The sequence below is a fragment of the Rhipicephalus microplus genome, chromosome 4 (assembly GCF_043290135.1).
Source record: "Rhipicephalus microplus isolate Deutch F79 chromosome 4, USDA_Rmic, whole genome shotgun sequence".
NCBI lineage: Eukaryota > Metazoa > Arthropoda > Arachnida > Ixodida > Ixodidae > Rhipicephalus > Rhipicephalus microplus.
Genome location: NC_134703.1, coordinates 108,844,858 through 108,870,504, shown reverse-complemented (window position 1 = coordinate 108,870,504; position 25,647 = coordinate 108,844,858). Strand labels below are relative to the sequence as shown.

At 48.1% G+C, this 25,647-nt stretch overlaps 1 protein-coding gene across 3 annotated transcripts in view; it reads right to left on the bottom strand.

Annotated features, from left to right (window-relative positions):
- The window catches only part of LOC119172263 (paired box protein Pax-6-like), a 243,714-nt gene that overhangs the window by 147,619 nt on the left and 70,448 nt on the right, over positions 1-25,647 (bottom strand). For 2 of the 3 annotated variants that reach the window (XM_075893483.1, XM_075893484.1), the window contains exon 3: positions 4,638-5,442. In XM_075893483.1, the coding sequence (XP_075749598.1) occupies positions 4,638-4,788 (151 nt within the window). In that variant the 5' untranslated portion in view covers positions 4,789-5,442. Of the gene's footprint in view, positions 1-4,637; positions 5,603-25,647 lie in introns of those variants that run through there. The other variant, XM_037423305.2, reaches the window with a different exon arrangement.

Sequence of the window (25,647 nt, the reverse complement as noted above, 5' to 3'; positions counted from 1 at the left end):
CTTTATAAATTTTTCATATTTATAGACCAGCTTTGCAAAATCTGGTCGCTTCAGGGTGCAAGATAGAGATAGAGTGCATGATTTGTGGCTACAGGTATCGGTGTTTCTACAATTGGAGTTTATCTGTAATAGGGAGGGCTCACTGCTCTCCCATATAGTCAAGTATACGAAGTACTCGAAGTCTTTAAACACTTTTTCTAAACAAACATTACATATTCATGTTTTATTTGTGCCTCTTATTTACCATGCCATATGCTAATGTGTACCTCTTTTTTTTGTGACACATTTTTGTGCGTCTGTGCTAGTGTGAAACATCGAATGTGTACATGTTTCTTTCACGTCATCTCATATCCATGTTCATGTAAATGAAGTCTGTTTTGTCATCATCGCTAATGTATGTCTAACATGAAAATGTTCTCTTGATATGTTATTGATGTCTAGGACAAAAGTATTTCTAAACACATTAAGGCTGCAATCGCCTACATGCGCTCTTCCAAATTCAAACTTTTCCCTTGTTTAGTATGGCGTGCGTACCTAATCGATCCCTAGTCTTCCTATGCTTTTCCCACGTGTATCCCTACTACAAAGAACAAACTAGGCGCTCAATCGTGTCGCGGGTTCGTATCCCGGCTGCGGCGGCTGCATTTCCGATGGAGGCGGAAATGTTGTAGGCCCGTGTGCTCAGATTTGGGTGCACGTTAAAGAACCCCAGGTGGTCGAAATTTCCGGAGCCCTCCACTACGGCGTCTGTCATAATCATATAGTGGTTTTGGGTCGTTAAACCCCACATATCAATCAATCAATCAGGCGCTCAATCGTGGGGACAGAAAGAGGGTGATGGCTGAGGCCGTGCTTTTAGGTATTAGTTCGTTGAACGCATACTGTCGAACGATTGCTCTCGTGCGTCTTGCAAAAGAAAGTATGAGATAAGTGTTTAGAAACTACGTAATGTGTAGCCACTTTACAGGTGGCGTGCACGTGGCAGATTGGGCCAAATTAGCGCCAATGAACTGTAGTCACGCTATAGTGTCGTTACTGGCGTAAGATGGCAGCTACAGGTTACGTCGATGTACACTCATGCAAATCACTGCCTCCCAGTCTCTCTCGTTTGTTGAAGTCAACCTATGCCCAACTCCCTCAACTGTGATTATAACTGATGTTGCAGCTCAAAGTTACATGAAGCCAGTTATACAAGTATACCTGTGCACTAACAATGAAATGTGCTAACGTCTCACCTCACACACCTGATATGGTAGTACGTGAAAATGTTGCATGCAGCAACCTTTTCAAGATCCAGTGATCTTGATAGAGAAATCTGGAGATCATTTTCGCGATATTTTCTTCGCCCCCCGGTGTTTTGTTTTGAGGTTTAGGCCTTTTCGTACTTTCTTTCAGACCTACAAGAATTTTGCTTGGTACATACGCGCATAACTGTTGCCTACATATAATGTATACAGTGGACGACTTTAAACAGTCCTTGTCCAGAATAACGTATACCAATTCCATTGCAATACCACTCCTTTTTTTTGCATTTAAATGTGGAACCCTGCCCGAACCATCGTAGAGATAAGGCAGCCGTAAATGTATACATAAAGATATAGAACAAAAAAAACAGAATGAAACAAAACGAACTCGTAAGTTATGCAGGTCCTGGTTACGTTGAGTAATAGTGTCTCTAGAGAGAGAGAGGGAGAGAGAGAAAGAGAAATAGAGAGAAAAGGCAGGGAGTTTAACCAAGGTTGGCTTGGTTGGCTACCCTACGTTTGGGGAGGGGGGAGGGGAATATTAGAAAGGAAAGAGATAGAAAAGAAGAGGATTAAGGATTAGAAGGATGAATGTTCAGCTCGAGACTACACAGCGCGGTCTCGCACTGTTCTTTTACAAGCGGTTAGCGTCTCTAGTAATTGTGAGAAAGCGACGAGAAGACAGATTTTTGAACGGTACGTTTACGCCGTCTTTTCACCTTCCCTGTGGGTCTTCGGTATGTTTATCTGTGACTCATTTTTGCTTCTTCTCACAAACGACGGATACGCTTGCAATCGTATCCTACGTAAAATACCAGATGTGGCCGAGAAACTGCACCTTTTCGTCTAGTTTCCTGGTTTAAGTTGCACTTTACCAAGAACCAAAATAAAGTGCTGAGTTCGACTGAATGATCAATAACATGACTAGATTTAGCCATGAGGAGCAAGCACTGATGGACTTAAGGGAACGTACCCAAATTGAGTAAGATCCACCATATATGACTACAAAGAAGCACTTGTCACGATTGGTCGCGCGCGAGCATCTGTGCTGTCGTTCAGTGTCGTAGCATTTCGATGACAAACTTGGCCGTTCATAATTTTTTTTTTCTGATGGGCATTTGGCGTTTCAGTTTATTGATCTCATGATAATGCAGTTGCAACATACGACACAAGAAGTGCACGTTCAACACGGTCGTTCAGTGTCGGGTATAAGATGCTCGGCTGCTGATCCGAACGTCAAGGGTTCGATTCCAGCCGCCCCGGTCGCATTTCAGTGGAGGCGAAATCGTTGAGGCCCCTGTACTGTGCGGTGTCAGTTTACGTTAAAGAAAACCGGATGGTCGAAATTTCAGGAGCCCTTTACTACAGCGTCTCTCGCAATCATGGCGTAGTGGTTTTGGGAGTAAAATTTGAGGTATTATTATTATTATTATTATTATTATTATTATTATTATTATTATTATTATTATTATTATTATTATTATTATTATTATTATTATTATTACAAAAAGTGCGAAAAACAAGCCTCCAGAACTGTTGCTGCTAAATTCTAGTGCCACCTATTTCCGGTCCCACGTGGAAGGAGTTTTGCAGCGAGACCTGTTATGTGATCACAACTCGGGTCACGCGCAGTTGTCCACCGCTTCCGCCGCCGCCGGTGTCCGTAACCACATCGCGCGAAATTAGAAAAAAAAAGCCTAGCTCCAAAGACACAGTGGGCCTCGAAACCCGGGTCTGCTGGGTGCCAGCCCAGTATTCTACCACTGAGCTATATGCCGGTGCTTGTGAGTTGTTGCTGGCGAACTGGCCTTAGTAGGCTTGATGTCGGGAAAACAATCGCGTTAATACGACTTATAAAGCGTTTAAAACAGCGAAAGAAACCCGAGTGGTCGCACAGTTCCAATAGCGTGACTAGTGGGTCGTCCAATGCTCTAACCCATTACAAAAGCTTCTTCTTGTTCGCCTATTACCTGTGGCGCATACTCACTTCAGCCATAATTCCTCATCGTCATCAGCCACTGCATGAACAATTGGCACGAAAATCCTTGCATGTGTTTAGCGGATACCACGCTTCTCAGAAGAATGACGAAAAGTAGCATAGCGAATGCCGGCCTACTACCAGAAAGTTTATTATTAATGCCATAGTAGGTATCACTTAAGTGTGCTTGCAGTAGATACCCAATGAGTGTTGAGAAAAGGCTCTGAAAGGCCGCTGTTCTATATCTTTCGCTGTGACAGTGCTGCGCCTTCCACGCAGGCCTGACGTTTTTGCATTGCTTTCGTGTGTGTCATTCTTCATCACATGTGCAGTTGAGAGTACTTTTCGTCGGCGACCAAATTTGTATATATAGCCAAAAAAGTTGAGTGCTGTTACTCACGGGCTAGACGAACTCTCCAAGTTCAAGCCTTCCAGAGTTCTCTTGCGCCCTACATATTCTTTTTTTGAAATTTCGGACTAAAATGACGTAAATTGAACAGAAAGGGGATCATAAAGGTTGGCCAGTAATTTTATTGCTATATGCCAAGTAATGATGCAGACAACTGGACCAGCTTCACATGAACCAAGAACAAGAATATATACTTACTCAATAAATGCGTAAATATCTCAAAGAAAACCAAACAACTACTACTAGTAAAAGCAGTGATGATGTAACGGCTCATGTAATTGCAGTTGCGAATGGCGTTGCACATCGGCGACAGTCTGGAGTGCTCTGCCTGTATTCCCGCCGCTTCCTTGCAGCGAAGATGCTATGTCATGTATCTACTGAAATTTCCGTTCTAACAAAAACAAAACAAAAGAAAACCAGCGTGTTGCTTCTCATACCATTAGAAATGCACTGTAATCGTTTTGAGCTAAACGCTATTCTCGAAGCGTTTTTCTCAGATTTGTAAATTTTATTAATTTAAATGAGATGCTGCGTACGTATTCACTACGCCTTATCACCAAACAGTGCACAGAAAACTTCTAAAAAGCGTCTACATTAGGTTCTCTGAAGTCTCTAAGTGGAGAGAGACCCGTGAGAGAGCACCAACTGAAGGAATACGAAATGAGCATTTTCTTCTTTACGCGTAAGAAACCTTCGTCCACTTGACGTGCTTGAAATTCCACAATTATTTGTTCCGAAATTTTCGCTCGATGTACTTCTTGTGTTTAAGTGTACCACTCAAAAAACAGCGCTGTAAGTGCCCCTTAACCTGAACCTTCTGGCTATGTGCTGGGCTTTGCCGTTACTCAGCCAGCACCGCTGTGTGAGATCTAGCTTCAACCATACTACTCACCATGCACAGCCTACTGTGCATGGTTACTACTAAGCATGCCTACGGCTTATTACACGCTAACAAGTTGATGGAAAACATTAGCCGACTGTTGTTTGTATAAGTACATTCACTCACCGGGGATAGCAGCCGGCGCCGTGTCCGATGCCGAGAAGGCGGGCGGGGATCCGGGAACGTGATGAACCATGGCCGGCACCGGCAGTGGACGTTGAGGGGTCGCCGAGGAGCCGGGGGGAGTCGCTGCCCGCTTGGGCACGCTCAGGTCCATGAAGGCATGCCGGTAGCTCAGGGCCGGCCCTTCCGCCTTCGCCGCCGCAGCCGCTGGGTCGTCTCGCTCCTGCCGCTGTCTGAAGGCCTCCGGCAAAGACGCCACCGTCACGGCAGGCCGAGAGTCACTGGTGGCTACAGTCCGGGTCACAATACGCGTCTTGCACGGTAACCGTCAGGGCTTCAACAGCCGCGCGGAGGCTGAGGTCTCGACTGGATGGGAAATTCACTGCGGCTCTGACTGATGCTTTCCGGAACAACCGATACCTGTTCTGGTCGACGCTTATCAAATGGAGAGAAATCCGTGAAGCAGCAATATGGAGAGCACGGCTTGGTCCCGAACAATGGACACTTCCCCCGACCGACGATAGAGTCCTCACTGTCCACAGTACGTCACAAGCCCACACGCACAGTTCCACAAGCAGGCTGACCAGTCTGCGGACGTCGAGGAGACGACGGTGTCCAGCGATGACTGCGTTCCACCTTTGAAGACCGGGAGGAGTTCGCGGTCGCCAGCGGTGGCGTCGTCTTGGGATCTCCGGCGAAACTCCCAGCAGCCTCCTTCTCCTCACGTCGCAGCACCACTGGGTCAAGAGCAGCGTTCGTCACGGGAGCCGTGGTCAGCAGCGTCTCCGGGGTTGCGTCCTCCGGTGACCTGTCGAGGTGCGTGCGGGAACAAGAAGACGCGCGCGCACCACTGATGAGCGGAGAACCTTCTGACGTCAAGAGGTGCGCCGCTCTCTTCGCGAGCCGAACACACGTACGTACACACACACCACCACACACCCAGGAGCGCGCACTCCCAATCGCGAGCGGCGTCCGCGAGCCTCTGTGTGCGGCGGCGGCAATGCCGACTTCTACCTGGCCCGGTGTGTGCGAGCAGGGGCGAGGGCGCCAATGAGCGAGAGTGAGCGTGCGCAAGCTTCCGAATGCGGCGGCTGCTGCTCTTTGCCCGAAGCGGCGGAGGCCGCGATGCATCAGAGCAGAAGTGTGCATTCTGCGCTCCACACTCGTTCCATGGCAGGCACTCGTCCCGAAACTCTAATAAAAAAGTATTGCCAGGTGAATGCTCCCCGCCAAACCATGCATGCTTTTCGACGTCCTGTATACGTCCCCAGGGTGTCATTAACCAACTTTGTGTACTTGAGGTTAACTCTAACCAACTTGTTTACATCACTCTGCAGATCCCGGTGCTTATGCTGCGACTTCGGTGAAGGATATGGAGGGAGCCATTCATGGCCGATACAGCTGCTTATAAAGTGATAAGAAGCACACCCGGTACTGTATGACACTGAGCTCTTCCCGTCGGCTCATCATTTTTTGAACTTATTGGACTCCTTCCTGAGCTCACTTCATATATAACCAAATTACCTTTACGGGAACTCGCTTTGATGTTTCCCCCCCTTCAATCGTTTGTATCGATTGAACCTGTCAAACCTGAGCGGTGTACATCGTGGGCTTTTTGGAGACTACAGGGTTGTGCAAACGCCTCTGACTTTGTGGTGTAGTCCAGCATGCTGCAGTAAAACATTACTCCACAATTTAAAATTACTTTCTGTTTACCGCATTCTGCGGTTCAATCACTCAGCCCTTCCCTGGTTGTCCTGTAAGTACACGGGGCTGCCTAATACTCGGTATCACCGAACCAAGGTAAGGAATGTTGCCATCGCTAAGGTTAGTGATGTCGGCTTCCGACTAATAAAGGCAACTATATGGAGGTAAAATATGACATTAATGCAATGGGTCGCAACCACACGCGAGAGACATCTGATAATACCTCGTGGTGCGTGCAAGTCTCCTATATCATTTATGTAGTATAAAAGAACATCAACGAGTTATGCATCTACACTACATACTGCACGCGGGGCAGGTGTGCAGGATGCAACCTGAACTGAATCTTAAATACCCCGCCGCAAGTTGGACGATATGGATGGTGCAACATATGTAAAAGCCACGCTTAGTGAGCTGTTTGTCTCAATGAGAAAGTCATGTGACGACAAACCGTGAACATAGTGTTAAACCGTGAACATAGTGTTAAATAAACAAGGTAGTGTTTTTGTCGCAACAAACTGGCTTCATGTTACCTGGTTTCACTGTGGGCCCTGAAAAAGAGCAATGTTTCTATAGGAAACCCATCAATGTAGTTTCACATCTGCAACTCACAGCATGTGTTCCGCTTCCGGAACACTAAAAAACAGCCAGTTGATCATGCAGTTATATTCGATTAATTAAACCAAGTGAGTAGACGTTGTTGACTTCCATTTCTTGTCTTTTTATTGTTGCTTTGCAGTAAAAAAGTAGCTGTTATCTTTGTGTTATATGCGCCGCAGCATATCTGAGCACGTTTAGTCCGCGACTAAGTCCGACTCTCTCTCTCTCTCTCTCTCTCTCTCTCTATATATATATATATATATATATATATATATATATATATATATATATATATATATATATATATATATATATATATATATAGCGGTACCATTTGTATACATCAAGCTTTCTTGTTAACCTTTCTATTAACGTCATGAATATTCATCCCTTCACGTCACGTCTATCCCGCTTCTTATACAGATCGTAATGCAGACAAATAAATGTCTAGCTATATACCGACTCTTTCTTTCAATGTATTTTCATCCCTTTTCTTACCCTCTTACCTTTCCTCCCTCTCTCGCTTGAAAGCCTTCCTGTCATATTTAATATAAAAAATACCTAACTTCATGGTCATATGACCTGCGCGAAACTTGGTAATGCCTTGCTCGTAGTGGCCACTCATGCAGTTCTAGCAGAGGAGCTTGACCACCGCATACGCTCTAAGAAAACAAGGTGTCTTTTGACTATTTTTTATGCATCTCAGAATCAAATATGTAGCACTATTTTTAGGGAGTTGCGTTGACTTTCCTAAAGATAGTCAATGGGACTCTCTATAGAGAATGCTACGCATGTGGCTCTGTATGCAGGAGGAGTCAAATGACATTGTTTCTTTTCTTAGAGTGTATGGTTGTCAAGAACATTGATTCTTCTTTGAGAGTCACATTGACCTCCTTTATGAGGCTCTGCGACTCTTTCAGGAGAGTCAACGTGCCTTCCTGAAGAGAGCGCTACACATGTGACTCTCACATATATAAAATAAATGTATTTCAATAATAAATAAAGGAGCATCAGTACTTAGACTGTGTATCTACGACAAAGAATTCTTTAACCCATTAAGAGTCAGTCCACGTCACTTAACTTAGATCTTTATGAGGTCTTTAACAGTGGCTGCAGTGCGCACTAAAGTCTAGACTTTCCGATACTTTACCGTATTTATTTAGAAGTTCGGGGGAAGAAGAATGCCTAAAGGGATGAGAGAGTGTCATCCACGGCTTTCACGCAAATATAGCGCTCAACATTGTCACGAGAAAACAAAGCACAAATCGTTCTCGTCGCTGAGAATGCCGTCGAGCGAAGTTGCAAATGAATGGTGTCTCAAACAGGTAATTGGACCTTGTGATCTGACCTTGTGTTCTTTACCGAGGCACACTTAACACGATTGATTGATTGATTGATTAATATGTGGGGTAGAACGTCCCAAAGCTACGATATGGTTATGAGAGACGCCGTAGTGGACGGCTCCGGAAATTTCGACCACCTGGGGTTCTCTAACGTGCACCCAAATCTGAGCACGCGGGCCTACAAAATTTCCACCTCCATCGAAATTGCAGCCGCCGCAGCCGGTATTCGATCCCGGGACCTGCGTGTCAGCACCTGAGTACCTTAGACACTAGATCACCGCGACGGGGCCACACTTAACACGAGGCTTGGAGTGTACAGACTTTGTTACCTATGAATTAAAGTGCATATACTCTGCCTAGCTTATCACAAGCGTTAGCCTAGACAACAGGTATATCAAATTTCAACTCGTTCTAATCGAAACTTGCATGATTCTAAAAACGCAACCCAGACGCGAACATGACATTATCTCGCATCAAGATTGTGACACTCGTTTTCATGCACATGCGGGACGTTGGGCGTCTCTCTCGCAGACATTATTTTTGAAGGTCACTTTGTGAAACATATACGCGGCATTCGTGGCAGCTGGTAATTTCTTTCTTGCCATTTTTATATATAGTCGCAAGTCATGTCAAGTTCACTTTATGCGCGCATGCGGTTACTCGTGCGCAAGTGGCAGATCGATCTCGCACAAAGAACAACAAAACAAAACAAAACCGTGACAGTATACAAACTAAACAAGCGAAAGCTGACGTGTCCGCTTAACTCGTTGCTGCCAACTCTTGCTTATGTGCCGAAGCTGCAGAAGATATACGCGTCCGTCAGGCTACACTGAAGAGTGTGACATACGTGGAACAGACAAGAGCAATCGGCTGCCGCCTATAATTGCATCAGCTATACTCCACCGCGTGCAATTATACCCGTCTATATTATACCGGGCGCACGTGTGTGTACAGCGACGCGTCCGAGTGCGTCGGTCTGCAAAGAGGATTTCGCTGTTCCTCCGCGACGCGCGCATCACGTCACGCGAGCGGTGTGCCTGGCTCGCGTCCACTTGCGAACTATGCAAACAGTGTGCTAGCCCGAGAAAACGTTCTAAATGCAACAGTTCGAAACTTTGAGGCCGGTTGCTTCGTTATAACGAGAATGCAGGTTTTTGCAGCAACGCGCGCATGCGGCGTTGCGTGTTTGCACGGACGCGCGGAGCTCAGCGAGCGGGTATCGTCGCGCACTTCGCTGACACCAGCGCCGCCTGCCGTAGGCGTGCGTGCTTGGGCCCCATGCAGGAGGGCGCATGCTGAGGCTGAGCGTAGGCGCGCGAAGTGAACTCGTTGTCACGCCACGAATATATCGCGGGTGCCGCGCTAGCTGCCCCTTCTGTATAACGCCTGCGCGCACTTAAGTGAACTCGTTTTGGTGATATCCCACCCGGGCTTGCGTGTCGGTGTAGGCACTGTTATAGGCACGCACTGTTTGCTCGAGTGGTGGGCAAAGTGAAGCAGAATGATTGGGAATCTCATCGGAGAAATTATGGGTGGAAGGGGGGCATGGGCATATGTATAGTTTTGTGCGCTGTTTACCATAGCGCGGAAGGCAGCCAGCACAGTTACTACAAACTAAGGCAAGGTCTCCTAACGCGTCCACACACACAGAAAAAGAAAGAACAATGAAATATACAACCACTGACTGTCATCAACCCGCATTACTATTCGGTGTTCCACGTTGCCTAGTTCACTTCGTTCGTGTCCGTGTTTGCATGTCTTACCTTCCTTTACGATGAATCCCTACCAACCGCACCAACTTTCTATGATTTTAAAGGCTGAACCACATGCACCCGTCGCAGCGCGTCTGCGCGTCACTTCCCTGACGCGGCGCCGCGCTCCCTTCCTATGAAGAGAGAAACGCAGCATCGCGTAGGTCACGCGCCCTCTCTCTACATAGAGAAAAGGCGCACCCCACGTCAAGAAAGTCACTCGCTGCAACGAATTCGTCTGGTCAGGCCTTGAGGCAAGACAGCCTAACGCACATGCTTCAGGGCTATGCAAGTTTACCGCGCGGGTGCATGCGTATGCTTCGTGTTGGCCTTCACTGCTATTATTTAAGGTGCAATCATATCTATCACATGGGGTATATCATTAAAAGCCTTGCCTAGTGCCTTCATGGTTAGCATCAATTATCATCTCTTCATTGCGAATTCGCATTACGGCTTCGCCTATGCAAGTCAAGAATACATTTCGAAGGAATTTCTGAGTGCCTTGTGATGACATTGCATTAATCTTCAACTGAAAGAATGACTTACCAATGTTTCGGCTGGTTGAATATACTACGCTTGTACCATTAAGCCATCCTAAACTTCTGTGCGTATGAAAAGAACTAGCGCTCAGTGTTTAGAGTTGTCATACACACTTTGTTACACTTATGGTGAATTCCTTTTCATTTTATGTGCTTTCAAGATCGTGCATGACATGGGTCATGACAGTCACATCTTGGCGCATAGGTTTTGTCAAATCGTTTAAACACCGCGACGTGCAAACTGTAGCCTCGCAGCTGTTTTCCGGGCAGACCCCGTGCGGAGCGCGTGTCGTCCCAACAGCTTGAACTCCATTTCGCGTAAGTTCCGAGTCTCATTACCCGAAGGAAGTTGCTGCTTAACAGAAAATGGAACGCCCCAGAAAGGGCGAGAACATTACAAGGCGCTCAATTGACACGAGCGACGCTTTCGAATGCGTCCTTATGCACGCGTGCACCGGAAGCCGCATACGCAAAGCGTCCCTCCGCAAGCGCGTTCGGCATTGCCGCAGTCCTCTCAATGGGGCGTTGGTTTCGCGGAGAAAACAAAGAGTACAGAAAAAAATTATGAGGGAAAGGCGCGCGCACGGGCGCGAGCAAACTGCGGCGGCGGCGGATGACGTGACCGCAGTGCGATCGGCGCGAAAGCAGCGGTCGCCACTGCTGTACGTACAGCGCCTTTCTTCGTCGTCGACGTTGTCGCACACAGCTGCCGCCGTGCGCAGTGGCGCACACTTGGCACTTTATCGCGTTCACGCTCGGCAGCGTACGCGTGCGTGTATACGTCGATGTGCCGGCGGCCACCACAACTCCGGTGTCGCCACCCCCACCCACCCAGCGCGCCGAGCTAGGGCGCCAGCTGCCTAACCACCACGTGCCCAACGGACGACCAGGCCCAGGGGCTCTCGTGCCGCCACGGCCCAGTAGCGACACGCGGCTGGCTGGAGTGGTGCTCGCTCTCGCGGTTTTCGGTTTGAGTGTGTGTAGGGCGCTGCCTTCCAGCAATGCTGCGAACGTGTAGCAGACGCAGTCGGTTTTTATCTTCGTTGACATGGAAGTGCCTGCTCTGCACAGGCTTGATACCTTATATAGTCCCCGGCAGTTGCTATATATGAGCTTCTAGCGCTACAATTGTGACAACAGAAAGGCTAAGAGTTAAGAGGAGGAGAGAGGCTACAAATCTTGAAGTGCATTTTTGAAGTCGTTACTGTAGAGTCGTAGCCCTCAGAACCTTGACCAATGTGCCTACCGCGTTGAGAACAGAGTGTAAAGTTCCTGTAAGAATAGCGCCACAATGACAGTCTAACGACTACCTTGCAGAGTGTAATAATCCCTGGCTCGAAACAGGATCTTTGAAACATTTTTGACCGACGTTAATGTAAGTTCTTGCGTGTGTTTGCACGTGTGCGTGTATACGTGCTCCCGCGCCCTTCTCTACGCATGCCCCCGGACTACACCGAGGACGTATATGCACCAACCGAGCTGTATGGTCTGTACCTATCACATGCTATTTGCATACAGGATGCTGCTGCTTTTCTTTCGCCACATTTAATCCCCTGGACAAACCGAAGGGAAATAACTACTTCCCCAGGAGGACGGAAAGAGCCTTCGCAGTGAACTGCAAAGACCACCGAGGCGGTATACACAACAGCGGCTAACCATGCATGCGCCCACGCGCCGTAAACTAAAACTCCTTGGATCACCGTCGACGGTCGAGCAGCTGCGGCTAGCACCGGTTCGCAACCAAAGTCGGCAACGGCTGTGACCGCGCCCGCGACCTAATCGAGACGACGAGAGAGGGCCTCTTTTTCGTACAAAAGAGAAAGATATCGGGCTCCGCGAGATACGGCCCACCAGCCGCGTCTTCTTCGCTCATAGCACGCAGCTGCTCCCGTGGAGTACCCCCTTCATTAAGAGCTCGCCGATGGGCGCTTCTGTGCGCGAAGCAGCCTGCATCTTGCTCCCAAGCTCAACCCTCTCCTCCGCACGAGAGATCGGTCTCGTATACGTGATCAGCATCCACCGGAGGAATGCAAACAGCCGCCGCCAAGCCAGGCGTGACCGCTGACCGCGCTGCTGATCGAAGCTCGCGGTATACGAGAAACCGCCTGCCGGCTCGGCCCGACGACCCTCGCCCTTGATCGCCTCGTGAGGCAGGCGACCGCGCCAATGTACAGAACCAAAGGGCGCCCATGAACGGCATCGCGCCGCGGTGGACACCAGCTGCCTATCCCCTGGGGCACCGTCGTCTTCGATGGCACTCCGAGACAAGCGGTTCGAGGCATCCCCTTTTGTGCAACCACGCACGCCAGCGGCGCACCGTTTTATAGTTCAGTCCGGATATGCATACGCCAAGTCTCGAGCTTCTCTGTAACGCGACACTATAATGAATGGAAGGTGCAGATCGACATCGCTGTTTTGCAGCCGTTGCCCTGTGAGTCGGCGCTCTTTATATGGCTTCTCTGTTTCCGCTCAACCATAGGCGCCATCTAATCAGGATAGTGAGCGAGGGTTACAGTAGTACAATACATAGCTACACAGCTTCAGATTAGCGAGATCGGTGCCGTGTACGTCCGTCTTATCGTATACTGGTTAGCCCCAAAATGAAAAGGCTTGCTATAAGGTGCGAGACCTATATGACAGTGAGCGCAGAAAACAATGCACGTGCGGGTCGGAATAGTCTGTATAGGCGTGAATACGCGCTCGCCTTCCTACCACCGAGATCATCTTTCCATATAGAACCGTATATAACAGAGCAAACGTCGGAAAATGACTGACGCAGGGTTAATGTGCGTTTCCGTTTCCGTGATCGCTCGGTGGCACTGGCGTGCTTTCCGCGTAAAGCGAGAATCTGGACTTTTTCTTTGGACACCATGGCTAAACAGCAATGGAAATATATCGCTAAGAGCTGAAGTCGTTCCGAGCATATACTGAGTAACGAACCTTATACGCCAATGACTGTTTTTAGTATAAAGATGGACCGCCCTGATAGACAGCTTTAGTCGCAATCGTTTCTAACCTGCAAAAAAAAATTCTAGATGATTTCACATCGAGCTGCAGCTATGGGTGCAATTGTCGAGGCGGTCTGCAGTTTTTTTTTTTCAGGTGAATGAAGCGATGCTTGCGTCAAGAATGATAGATACGTCAAAGCGAGGCGAGGCGCGCTCGGTGGCGGTGGGCTTTGATAGTTCTTATCCGAGCTAAAGGCGCCGTTCTTTCGCGTTGGTCGAAGAAAATCTACGCAGTTTGCTTCTGAAGGAGCGAGCAGCTCAAAGCGACGATGAACGCGAGACGCGTTAATGTGGTACATTTCGAGTAGAGCCCCGCCGAGAGGCGAGATCGTTCGCAGAGATGTACGTGGCAGCTGCTCGTCTCCTAAAGACGAAAACAACTGCCTGTCACGGACGTGTTTTTTTTGTCTTTTTTTTCGCAGACGCGCGAGGAAAAGGTCGCAGTGGTCGTCAGGTGCGCTCACAACCGAACGCCACATAACAGGGCCCGCAGTCTGCATGGGCTTCGCGTTACCGTCTATCGGCGGTGCGCCACTGGGAAGCAGGCGCCTGTCATTAGAACTTCTGAGCGAAAGGGGCTCAGTCATGAGCTCTGCCCAGTATAAGTTACGTGCAGCGTAATGAGGCACCGCTCCACCGCGGCAGAGCCGCCAAAGGAAAGTGAGACCCGGTGACAGCTTCGGGTCACGTGTTCCGTATATCATCATATGTGAGCCGCCCTGTATAGCTATCGAACTTCACAAGGGCGTACACGTTTTCTTGCAGGCCGGGTCGTCACTGTTGGTTACCCTTAGGTGCTCAGATCTGCAACCCTCACTTGGCATAAACTGGGATAACTAGATTGTGTTACTATGAGCTCTGACTTGAAGTATTTTAGTGACACTATATATCGGCCGCAAAGCACGTCGCCGCGAAAACGCTAACTTCGAGGCAGCTTGCTGCGTCCGTTTCAAACGCAGGCCATGTTCCAAATATGTGCACATAAACATCAAGGTATATATGACAGTTTCTTTTGTAACTGAATAGGAAACGTTGGCTCTCTTTTGACAGAAACTGAAGGTATACATTTAGTCGGAACTATGTCACTAAATGCTCAAGTGTGGTGGTAACCAAAATTCACCCCCAGAAACTAACTATAATACATGTTTGAATTAATGAGGAAGCTCAGTAAAATACTCAAAATCTGTCGGATAACATCGAGGATATTGTTCATATCGTGTGGTTCATATCAATGAGCCCATGCGTACACCCCGAAATACATAATTGGTTCGCCTCCATAGAACCTTTGTGCATCGGTGGCGCTGCACGGAACTCTCCGCGTCCGACGCGTGCACCCGGTACGCTGCGTGCACCCTATAGCTGCGTCTCGGACGTCGGATCGGCACCCTGATTGCGGGTTCCGGACGGGCGGCCGGTCTGCAATTAGGGGTCCGCCCCGCTACTTGCACGCTTCCCTGCGGGAAGTGGCGGGCAAACCTTTGAAAGCGCAACGCCGCTGACACCTTCGCCGCCAGCGCCGATTGAGTTGCGCGCTGGGCGGACAAAGAAAAAAAAAAAAAGGTTGGACCTGGCAGCCGCCGCCACTTCAAGTAACGTAGCACCTCGACGGAGTCATAGAGCTCCTCGAGGTGACATAAGCCCCACTTGCGCGCTGTCCAGTGGGCGCGGTCCTTCCCTGTGGAGTGGGAAGCGGCCTGGTGCGTGCTTCACCAGGACGTCTTATTCAGGGCGTTCTTATTTAATATTTTTTTTCACGCAGCGTTTACGTGTTTGAAGTTTTCAAGCTTCTTCCCTGCACGCAAATGCCTTAACAATGCAAACACAAAAAATAATGCGGCTTTTTCGACCAGGTTCTAATACAGTTTGAACCTTTGCGCGAAGGAATAAGAAGTAATCGATATTCGTTGCGCTGTAACTTGTCATTATCCTTCGGCGAAGTGAACTGTAGGCGTGATGTACCCAATGCGAAGGTAACGTACAAAAAATGATAGCGTGAGAACGTGGGTCAGTGAAACCTCATTGAGCATTAGTAATAATTATAGTTGCCGCAAACCACGATATGATTATGAGGCGGATCGAAGTACTATATAGGGTTCTGGTAATTTTGACCACCTGGGGTTCCTTAATGTGCACCGTAGTCTAAGCACACGGACTTGAAGTATTTCCGCCTCCACTGAATATGCGGCCACCTCGGCCGGGCTTTGATCACGCGATTTTCAGCTCAACGTTCGCGTACCATAACCACGATGCTTTTTTCTTCTTTTCATTTTTCTGTTCGTTTATTTCTCTTTTCTCTCTATGTACTCATTCTCGGGGTTACTATAGGCTAAGAGTTGTGAGATTTGCCTGCATAGTGTGGCACACACTCGTTCGTGATGATGAGGATTTTCCCGCACGGTCACACACTTTACGCTCAGCTTGGTGTTCTCGGAGTTTTTTCTTAAAATTCGGAAGGTGTTTTTTCAAACTTAACATTCTTGGGAAAAAATTAGACGTTTATCGATGTTAATTTCCCGCAAATACCAAACTCAGTCTTTATTCTTGCATTATAAGTTGTCCAACGAGGCCTTATTAGTTACATTATAATGAAAAACCTTATCCGGTTTGAGCTGTAAAAATAAATTCTCCATTTATGTGCACTACAACGAAGGGAGCACAGGGAAGTTTATTGCGTACTAGGAACCGCAGTTCAGGAGTGTAAAACTGACCTGGGTAAAAACATGACTTCAGTAAGACGTACAAAAAAAAAACGCCAGGCCTGCGCGGAAGGCGCAGCACAGTCACAGTTAAAGCTAGAAAAGTGGCCTTTCAGAACCTTTTCTGAACACTCATTGGGTAACTGCTTCAAGCACACTTGCTTGATGCCCACTACGAAATTAATGATAGCACTTTTAGGGAAGTAGGTCGGCTTCACTATGCTATTTTTCGTCATTCTTCTGAGAAGCGGGGTATCCGCTAAACTATTGCGAAGAATTTTAGGCCAATTGTTCATGCAGTGACTGACGACGATGAGAAATTACACCTCAAGTGGGTATGCACCACAGTTTATAGCTGAAAAAAAAAAACAAGATTTTGTGATGGGTTGGAGCATTGGACGAACCGCTCGTTACGCCATTCGCATTGTGGAACGACTGTTTGTTCTTTCGTTGTCTTAAAATGCTTTATAAGGTGTATTAACGCGGTTGCTTTCCCGACATCAAGCCTGCCAAGGCAAGTTTGTCTCTTGAAAGATACACCCTCTTGAGAGATAATGGCAATCTACCAATCATGATTTCAGAATGCTTTCCGAGTGTGCTTCACCCCATTTTTATTGTTCTAGTTACTTCAATCTCGTGGTTTGGCTCCGAGGTTACTACCTGTTCTAAGTAGACGCACTCTATTACAACTTCAAGTGCACTGTTACCTATTTCGAAGCATTGTTCTTTTCCCAGGCTGTTGTACATTACTTTAGTTTTCTGCAGATTAATACTAAAACCTACCTTCTTGTTCTTCTTGTCTAATTTAGTAATCATGAATTGCAATTTGTCGCCTGAGTTACTCAGTGACTGAAATTCTTTATGCCGATGAGAACGAGGTGGTCTGCGGCCAGCACTGCTTCGCCTTCGACGAAGCAACGCGATCCCACTTCACAATCAAGAAACTTTAGCACACTGCAGCGCCAAGCGAAAGTGCCACGTTGACCCTGTGAAGCGCAGACATCGTTGTTTTTTAGACCAGTGTTGCCAGCATATGGAGCGTTTTTTTTGGAGTTTCGAATGACACATAATTTTAGACGAAAATCTATATGTTAGAAAAAGTTGTTAATGAACCAGAATACTATTTGGGCGCACGTTAAAGAACCCCAGGTGGTCGAAATTTCCGGAGCCCTCCACTACGGCGTCTCTCATAATCATATAGTGGTTTTGGGACGTTAAACCCCACATATCAATCAATGAACCAGAATACTTATAACTCCACTATGTGAGAAAATAAAGCTGTCCCCTGAGCCTCATACTTGATGAGTGCCAAAGAGAATGAATAAATCCATTAAGTGCACTTGCACTGTTTGTTTAGAAAAAAATTGGCCCCGTATCTGCATGTAATCTGCAAATGTCGTCGAAAGACGATAGTCTTGCGTGTGGAGAGAGTGAACAAAACATTTATTTGATGTTCTGCGCAAGAAAACCGGTGAATTATATTCTGGAGGCGCTACGTTAGAGTGAGTACCTCGAGCGTGCAGCGGAGGCGAACGAGCGCATCAAGTCATGTCATGGATGGATGGATGCTATGAGCGTCCCCTTTATAACGGGGTGGTGACAAGTATGCCACCAGGCTCGACAAAAAAAAAAACCTTTTTTTTTTTTGATGTTGGCCTAATGCCTCTACTTCGATAAATTCTATCTTAATGGAAAAAAAAAGGTAAATTTTCAGCTTAAGTTCTCTGCCATTTACGGCACACTGTCCATATTTTATTTTTCCAATATTTATTTTTGTCCTTTCTCTCTAATTTTCTGCCACCAATACTCTAACCGTCTCTTACTTATTTCAATCGCGGGTGTGTTCAGCTTTCCATTGTTGTCCCTAAAACCCAAGGCTTCCTGTAGGCTCGTGCCCAAACGTACACCTGGGTGGATATCTCCACATTCAATCAGAACAGGCTCCGCCGTTTCCTTATCTTTCCCGCAGCATGTGCATTGTTGTTCTTCTTTACTGAATCTTGCTTTATAACTACGCGTTCTAAGGCAACCCGATCTCGCTTCAAACAGTAAAGCGCTTCCCCTTGAATTATCGTAAAATGCCTCCCTCCTTATTTCATTTTTGCCCTTTCGGTAGTTACTCAAAGCCGGTTTTTTCTCCATAGCTGCCATCCAGTAAATCCTCTCCGCCTCCCTGACTTTTCCCTTAACGCTCTTTGTTGACATATGGCTTACAGTACCAGCCGTATATTTACTAGTGAGTCTTCTAGTTCTTTTTCTCCACTGTGTGTCCACGCTCTTCCTATACAAATAACGGAACACCTTCTCTGCCCATCTACTCTCCTTCATATTTCTTAGCCTTTCTTCGAACCTTATTTTGCTCTGCGCTTCCCTCGCCTCAAAACCTGCCCACCCCATATCGCCCTTTACAGCCTCGTTTGTCGTCTTCCCGTGAGCACCCAACGCGAGGCGTCCCACAGTCCTTTGATTTACATCCATTCCCGATTGCACCTCTGCCCTCATGCACACCACTGAGTTCCCAAAAGTAAGCCCTGGAACCATTACACCCTTCCACAGACCTCGAAGCACCTCATACCTATTGTATCCCCACAACGCTCTGTGCTTCATTATTGCCGCATTCCTCTTTCCTTTTGCTGCCGAGGCTTTTTCCTGTACCTCCATGTATCTATCACTCTCATTTACCCATACTCCAAGGTACTTGTATTCGCTTACCCTCGGTATTTCTTGGCCTTGTATGGACACCGTCTGATCACAGGGATCATTGAATACCATCAATCCACACTTCGTTACAATGAATCCTAGTCCAAGAGCTTCACCTTCCCTTCCGCATATATTCGCCAGCTGCTGTATATCATCTCGACTGTCCGCAAATAAGACGATATCGTCCGCATAAAATAAACCTGGAAGCTTCTGCTCAATCATCATGCCGCCCTGTTATTACACGTGAGACATGAGCGCCATCTGGCAGTTTTCTTCGATAACAAAGCGCGTGGCTCTAAGACGGGTGTGCGCGCCCGTCTCAGAGGTGATAAGGCGTAGAACGCAAGGCGACGGGTAGGTGCCGCCACCGTCTCGTCTTAGCAAAGTGTTAGAAACACTCGCCTTTTCGTGCAAGCGTTGCATGGTCAGCGCAGTGTGATAATCGCTACGGTCCTTAAAATTCCTTATGTATGCCTTTTCTAGTAAAAGCAGCACATGCAGAATATAAACTGTGTTGTTATGGTGCCACAGACATGTGCAATAATTACTTTTTTATTAACAATTGCACAAGTATGAACGCTAAATCTTGAGCAACGTTGGTGGGCGCTGTGGATGGGGTCGGCCGTTTCAAGTACCCAGTACCGTTGGCAAGTGGACAAATAGACAAATGTACAGACAGACAGACAGACAGACAGACAGACAGACAGACAGACAGACAGACAGACAGACGGACGGACGGACGGACGGACGGACGGACGGACGGACGGACGGACCAAAATTTTTGCGTCGAAGGTCCCCAAGAAAGACTATCGTCCTTAAAACAAATGACAGCATATCCTCGGGATAAATGTTGGAGAGTAGAGTGAAGCTGGGTCCGCACGCTGCTGCCGCGCCGCTTTGGCCTTCCATTCTCCTACGCCGGGATCTTGTCGGCGCCGCTGCGCACCTTCACGGCACGCTTCTGCCTCGCGTGCTCACACATCGGGGTTTCGTCTTCGAGCGCGAGCTGCCGCAGCCTGGCTGCCGTGGCTGATCCCTCTTTTTAGAGGGATCAGCCACGTTTTTCTTTCTGATCGCGTGTATTTTTTGACGTCTTTTACATGTTGGAAGCACGTCACTGAAGTCTTGGTGAACCCCGGAATAAAACACTTTCGTGTTAAAATCTATTGCAATGATGATATAAAATGCCTTTCCAGGACATGTAAATTTCCCATTTTGTGGTATTGCCAAATACGCTTTTCGGTGGTCGCCTTCTGCGGGGCTGTTCCAGACGCCGACGAATGCCAGAAAGAAGAATGAACACTTCATGTCGGTTGCGCCCGACATGACCGTTACAGGAAGTCCGCGGCAAAGGAGTTCTAAAAGAACTATGCTGCAATTGAAATTACGTCCCAGGATTGAAGTCAGATCTCCGCCGTCTTAATAAGGGTACGATAAAATATTAGCTTGCAATGAATAAAAAGCAGCGATTCCCTGACACGACCCATGTTTTAAATAACTAATGAGAAATTAATCCTGGGCGGCGAGGTACGGGTACGGCACTAAGTAAACAGGGCGCCAAGGGACGGCACTTTTTGCTCTCCCATAGTAGAGTACCAAGTACTCTAAATCGTTAGACAGTTTTTTTTTCTAAACACACGGTTTTCAGCTTCATAGTAGAATATTTGGTACTCTAAATCGTCACCCACTTTTCCTAAACACTGTGAGGAAATGAAATACAGAGACAGCACCCTTGCTGCGGGCCGGCTGTTCTAATCTGATTTCCTCTTCCTTCTCGCCTACTTCGCTCTAACTACCTGCGCGCCGGAGCCCTAGTGTATTCCTTGGTGATGACACTCGGCCATGACTGCGCGTGCTCGCGGAGCCGCTGACAGTTTTTTCAGGGTGGGGAAGGGGGTTGGCTGCTTCTGTGTGGTCGGACCTGACCACGCTTCAACGTGGATCGGGTAGCTTCGAGAAGCGTCTCAGGTGGGCGGCTTTTGCTGCATCGAAGTGGTCGGTCCTGGAGACCTGCCCGAAGTGCATGCAGTGGGCGATGTTGGCTGCCTTGCAATGGTGGGTCCTCTTGATGCTGCGACTTGGCTGGTGGATCTGCGGTAGGTGGGTCTGGCAGGACGACCTGACTAAGTCGCAGTGGTGGGCCTCGACCACCCGCAAGACATGCTTCTGACGGCCGGATTTCGTTTTGCCGCTGAGGTAACGGGGAATACGGCATGCCCGGAGAAGAGTGGCGGAACAGCTCATGCCGATGTGCAGCTCATACCCATGTACAGCCGCACTCAATATGAGTTGCATTTCGCTGCCTGTACTCAAATTGGCGCCAGAACTGCAAAGTCGCACCTACATAAAAAGTTGATGAATTGAACTTTCTCAATTTGTGGTATTTACTTAACAATTCACCATGTGTCCGTTGCATTGCAGAGGTTTGGGGTCACTTCAACCGTCGTGTTCCAACTCGTATTGAGAGCGACTGTACCTGCTGTGGCTCTCATCACTTACTTCACGTTAAAGTGACAGACCACACGAAAACCACACATTTCTCTGGATCGACCGTATTCGCTTATGCGAGTGTTCTGTGGAGCTACGCCAGATTGAGTCCTAAATGAGTCAGCTGCTAATCCTACTTCGTAAGGAATTCAGTTCTGTCGCGAACGCATTCAATGCATCACTCCTGAAGTGAAATCGTGACTTTTTTTCATTGGCGGGCCGTCGCCGTGATGTTCTACAAAAAGTACCAATCGATAACGTCGTCCTATGCGTGGTCGCATGTTGAATGTGCGAGTGAAAGCTTGCGAGTGCCGCCGACGTTTGACGCCCAAGAAAAGAAGACACAAGCCGGTCGTCCCTCGTCGCGCGGAAGGCGCATGAAGGAAACTGCGTGGCTCCGGCACTAACTGCACCCTTTGTCCGCCCAACTCGGTCTTCCGCTCTGGGACGGACCGTATCTCGTATCTTAAGAGGTGACCAGCAGATGGCTCATAGGTTTGCACGTGTTGCGCCCTCTTCGCAAAGTTTGTGTCGAAGCCATGCATCTACGGTACGACGGTCACTTCACTCGCTGCAGTGGCCGCGTTGCCTGATGGAGTGAACTGTTAGCCACACTTTTTATAAAATTTTTATCTGCTGCTGTCACATTCATTGTTCGCCCTTGCAGCAAAACAGTGATTTTACTTATTCCTATTGCAGTATTAATTACTTGCGCACTCATAGATTTATCTTTACGTTCGATCACCTATATACTTTGTTTCAATTTAAATTTAATTCGTCATTATCGATTCAGGAATTGAAACCCAAGGATATTCAAGATGACAGTGCGAAAATTCATGACCGGACAGCCCGCGGTGGCGTCGCCGCTTGCCACCATTTCCATATCGCCTCCCACGCCGAGAATGACTTCTTTTTCTTTGCAGTACATATACATCTAGGATAATTCATTAATACAGCGAACGTTATTCCTATAGTTGTTTTGATCTTAACGAGAAAACACGCAAAACGACAGAAAGAAGCGCCGCACACACAATCTCGCCATCTCTCGCACTGCTTCGCGTGCTCGCCCCGCGCGCACGCGCTCACGGAGCCGTCACATGTGGAGTCTCGTAAATACACTCACGCACACACGCACGAGTCGACGTCCATTATATATAGCGCGGCTGCGGTGTACCGCAGCGTTCGGTTCACGCACGCTGCGCGGTTGCCTGGGCGCCACGCGCCTCTCTTCTCCGCGCGCCACGGACTGTCGCCGGCGATGTTGTCCACACTTTGTCACGCGTGTTTCCCAGCGCCCGCATCGAAGCTGCCGCGATGTGGCGCTCAGATTGCGCCCGCCGTCGCCGCCACGGAGAAACCGCCCACGCGAGCGACTTCTCTTTAGCGCGTGCAGCTCTGTGCGTGCGGCCCACGGAGCTTTTAGAGTGGCGGACGTTTTTTTCTTTATTTAGCCACGCAGCGTCCCTGTTTTCCATAAATTTTATTCCGCCTGGCCGCCAGCCCGCGCTGTTTGCTCGACCATTATCGCCGTTTCCGCAGTCTGCGGCGGTGTCCCGTTCAAGCTATGCCAAGCCGATGTAATCTTCGCTATGGCGTTCTCTCGGTACTTTTGGTCCTGAATTCTGTTGTTTTTTTCTTCCCCTTTTTTGACCGTCCTCTGCGTGAGTATTGTCCGCGAGACATGTGCTGTGGGAGTTTGTTAATCGAGTCTTCGCCCCCTCGCGTCTGGCTTTTTAGATTTAGTTGGGAGAGAGCGGGATATACATAATGTTGGTTGGCCGCGCCCGTTGACGCGAGTGACATGCATGTTCTATTTGTGGAATACGGTGGCATTGAGTTATCGAAACGTAGAACTTCGCCCAATGGCTGTCTAACATTTTGTGACTCGAAAACGACTGAAGCTAACGAAAATTTCTGAAGCATTTCCGATATATAAGTGCATATTCCGGGGGGGGGGGGGGTAGCTAGGAGGTGGCACACCGGGTCTGTGCCCCCTCCCCCCGAACATTTTTTTTGGCCATGGTATAAGGGGGTGCCCTCCCCGAAATCAAGGAGGTCATCAAAAAATTCAGGCTTCACGACGTACTTGTGCCAACCCGGTGGAACTGTGTACGTTCACCCCCCTAACTTACCCTTGTTATTCGCTGCTCTTTTTTACCTTTCCACTCCCCTGGGGTAGAGTAGCAGGCTAGAACATGCAATCACTCAAGTCGCCCTTTCTCCCTCTCTGTAAATGAGCCTCTCCGCCCTTCCCCCCTCTCTTTGTCTTCGAGAAAAAAATAGTGCTCTCATAACCATTCCATGAAAAGGTCCGTGCTCATGATGTAGCTACTATCCTTATCGATCAATATAAAGTCCATGGTGATATATTTATTTGCTTCTATCACAGACTGCGAGAATTCGCACGTCCGAAATTTCGTGATTGTTTCAGGCAACCCAACATATGCTGATGATCAAATAAAAATATATTTTTTTACCTATCAAAAACTTTAATGGGAAAGCTCAGGCGTCAATTCAGATCCCTACTTCGCCTTTCAGGACATCCGTAGCGCATTTTTTTTCCACTGCATAATATATGGTATGTTAGGTTAATGAAGTAAGCACAGAGTAAATTAAGGGAGCATCCTTTCTTCTCACTTTATTCTGGGGGTGTAAGGAGGAGGAAGCAACAAAAGGGAGAAAGGCAAGGAGGTTAACCAGAAAGAAATCCGGTTGGCTACCCTACACTGGATTAGGGAAGGGGACAAGAAAGATGAGAAAGAGGGAAGAGAACTGAAACTGAAGAAGAGAAAGAGAAAGGGAGAGAGACAGTAAGTTCACTGCAGCGTGTAGAACTCCACCACAAGTCAGATGCGTTCACACAAACCCGAAAAAGCTCAGCAAGCACAACCACCTCTACAAAATCAGTATTTAAATAGTCTACTGGCAGAGAAGTGTGGCAGCTTGGGCTAGTTGGCATGTAATGACGGTAGTTATAGCGCGAGAACAGAACGACGACGCAGATACAAGAAGTCCTTCATGTCCTTCTTGTCTCTGCGTCATCGTTCTGTTCTCGCGCTATAACTACTGGCTGAATTACGGACGCAAGCGTTGTTTGAACGAGTTGTCTTTCTCCGAAACACTCTTAACCAACACATAACGATATTCAGGTAAAACTTACTTAATCTTCATATGGAAACACTCTAAACCAACACATAAAGAAATTCAGGTGAAACTTACTTAATCTTCATATGTTTCTTCGCTATTTGTTTTTCTCTGTTTCCAATATTTCATATAACGTCCCTTTCGCACCGAGGTTGAGCAGTTTTGCGTGGCTTATCGCGAGCACTGTTATACGCATGCCCTAAGATCAGTGAGGTCACACAGCACACAGCCGGAGCGCCGGAGAAGCCGTGGAAGCTCCCGGAGTGACGTGCCACTATCGGGATGGCGCTTGACTAGCGTGATCTCTCTCGCTAGTCCGTCCGCACGTCGGTCTATCCGTTCATCTATCCGTCCGTATACCTCACGCTATACGTATATCCTGGCGTATAGGCGAGCTAAGTGCCACTGCTATATTTTTTCTTCTTCCCGAGGGGCGTTGCTCTTTCTCCGCGCCACATCAATGAACGGTTAGCCTTGCTCAGTGGCGCGCGGTGATCGAACCTCCGTTTTCGGACAACAGGCGAGCATCGACGCGCGTTCAGCATCCGGGCCGCAGTGTAGCGAGGCGTGCTCCCGGCCGCGCTGCTCAGCCGCGTCCGATCCGTAATCCCCGCAGGCGACGCAGTGTAGCCAGGCCGTTGACGCGGGTTACGCGCCCCTGCGTGTCTTTTTCAAGTGCAGTCACTTTTTGTTCGGCGAGGGCACTCATCAAAGCAAATTGTGCGACGACCAGTCGCCACTGCAGCGTAGCACGGTTCGCGGTTGTCCAAGATAGGCCCGAACGACTGGCATCGGTTTGGCGTACCACACCACACGTACAGAAACCTGGGGCTAGTATAGTCATCGTCGTCGTCGCGATAATCATCATCATCATCATCATCATCATCATCATCATCATCATCATCATCATCATCATCATCATCATCATCATCATCATCATCATCATCTTCGTCGTCGTCGTCGTCGTCATTTACGCCCACTGCAGGACAAAGGCATCTCCTTTGCTCCACCGATCAATCCGTCATCTGCGCACCTAACTTT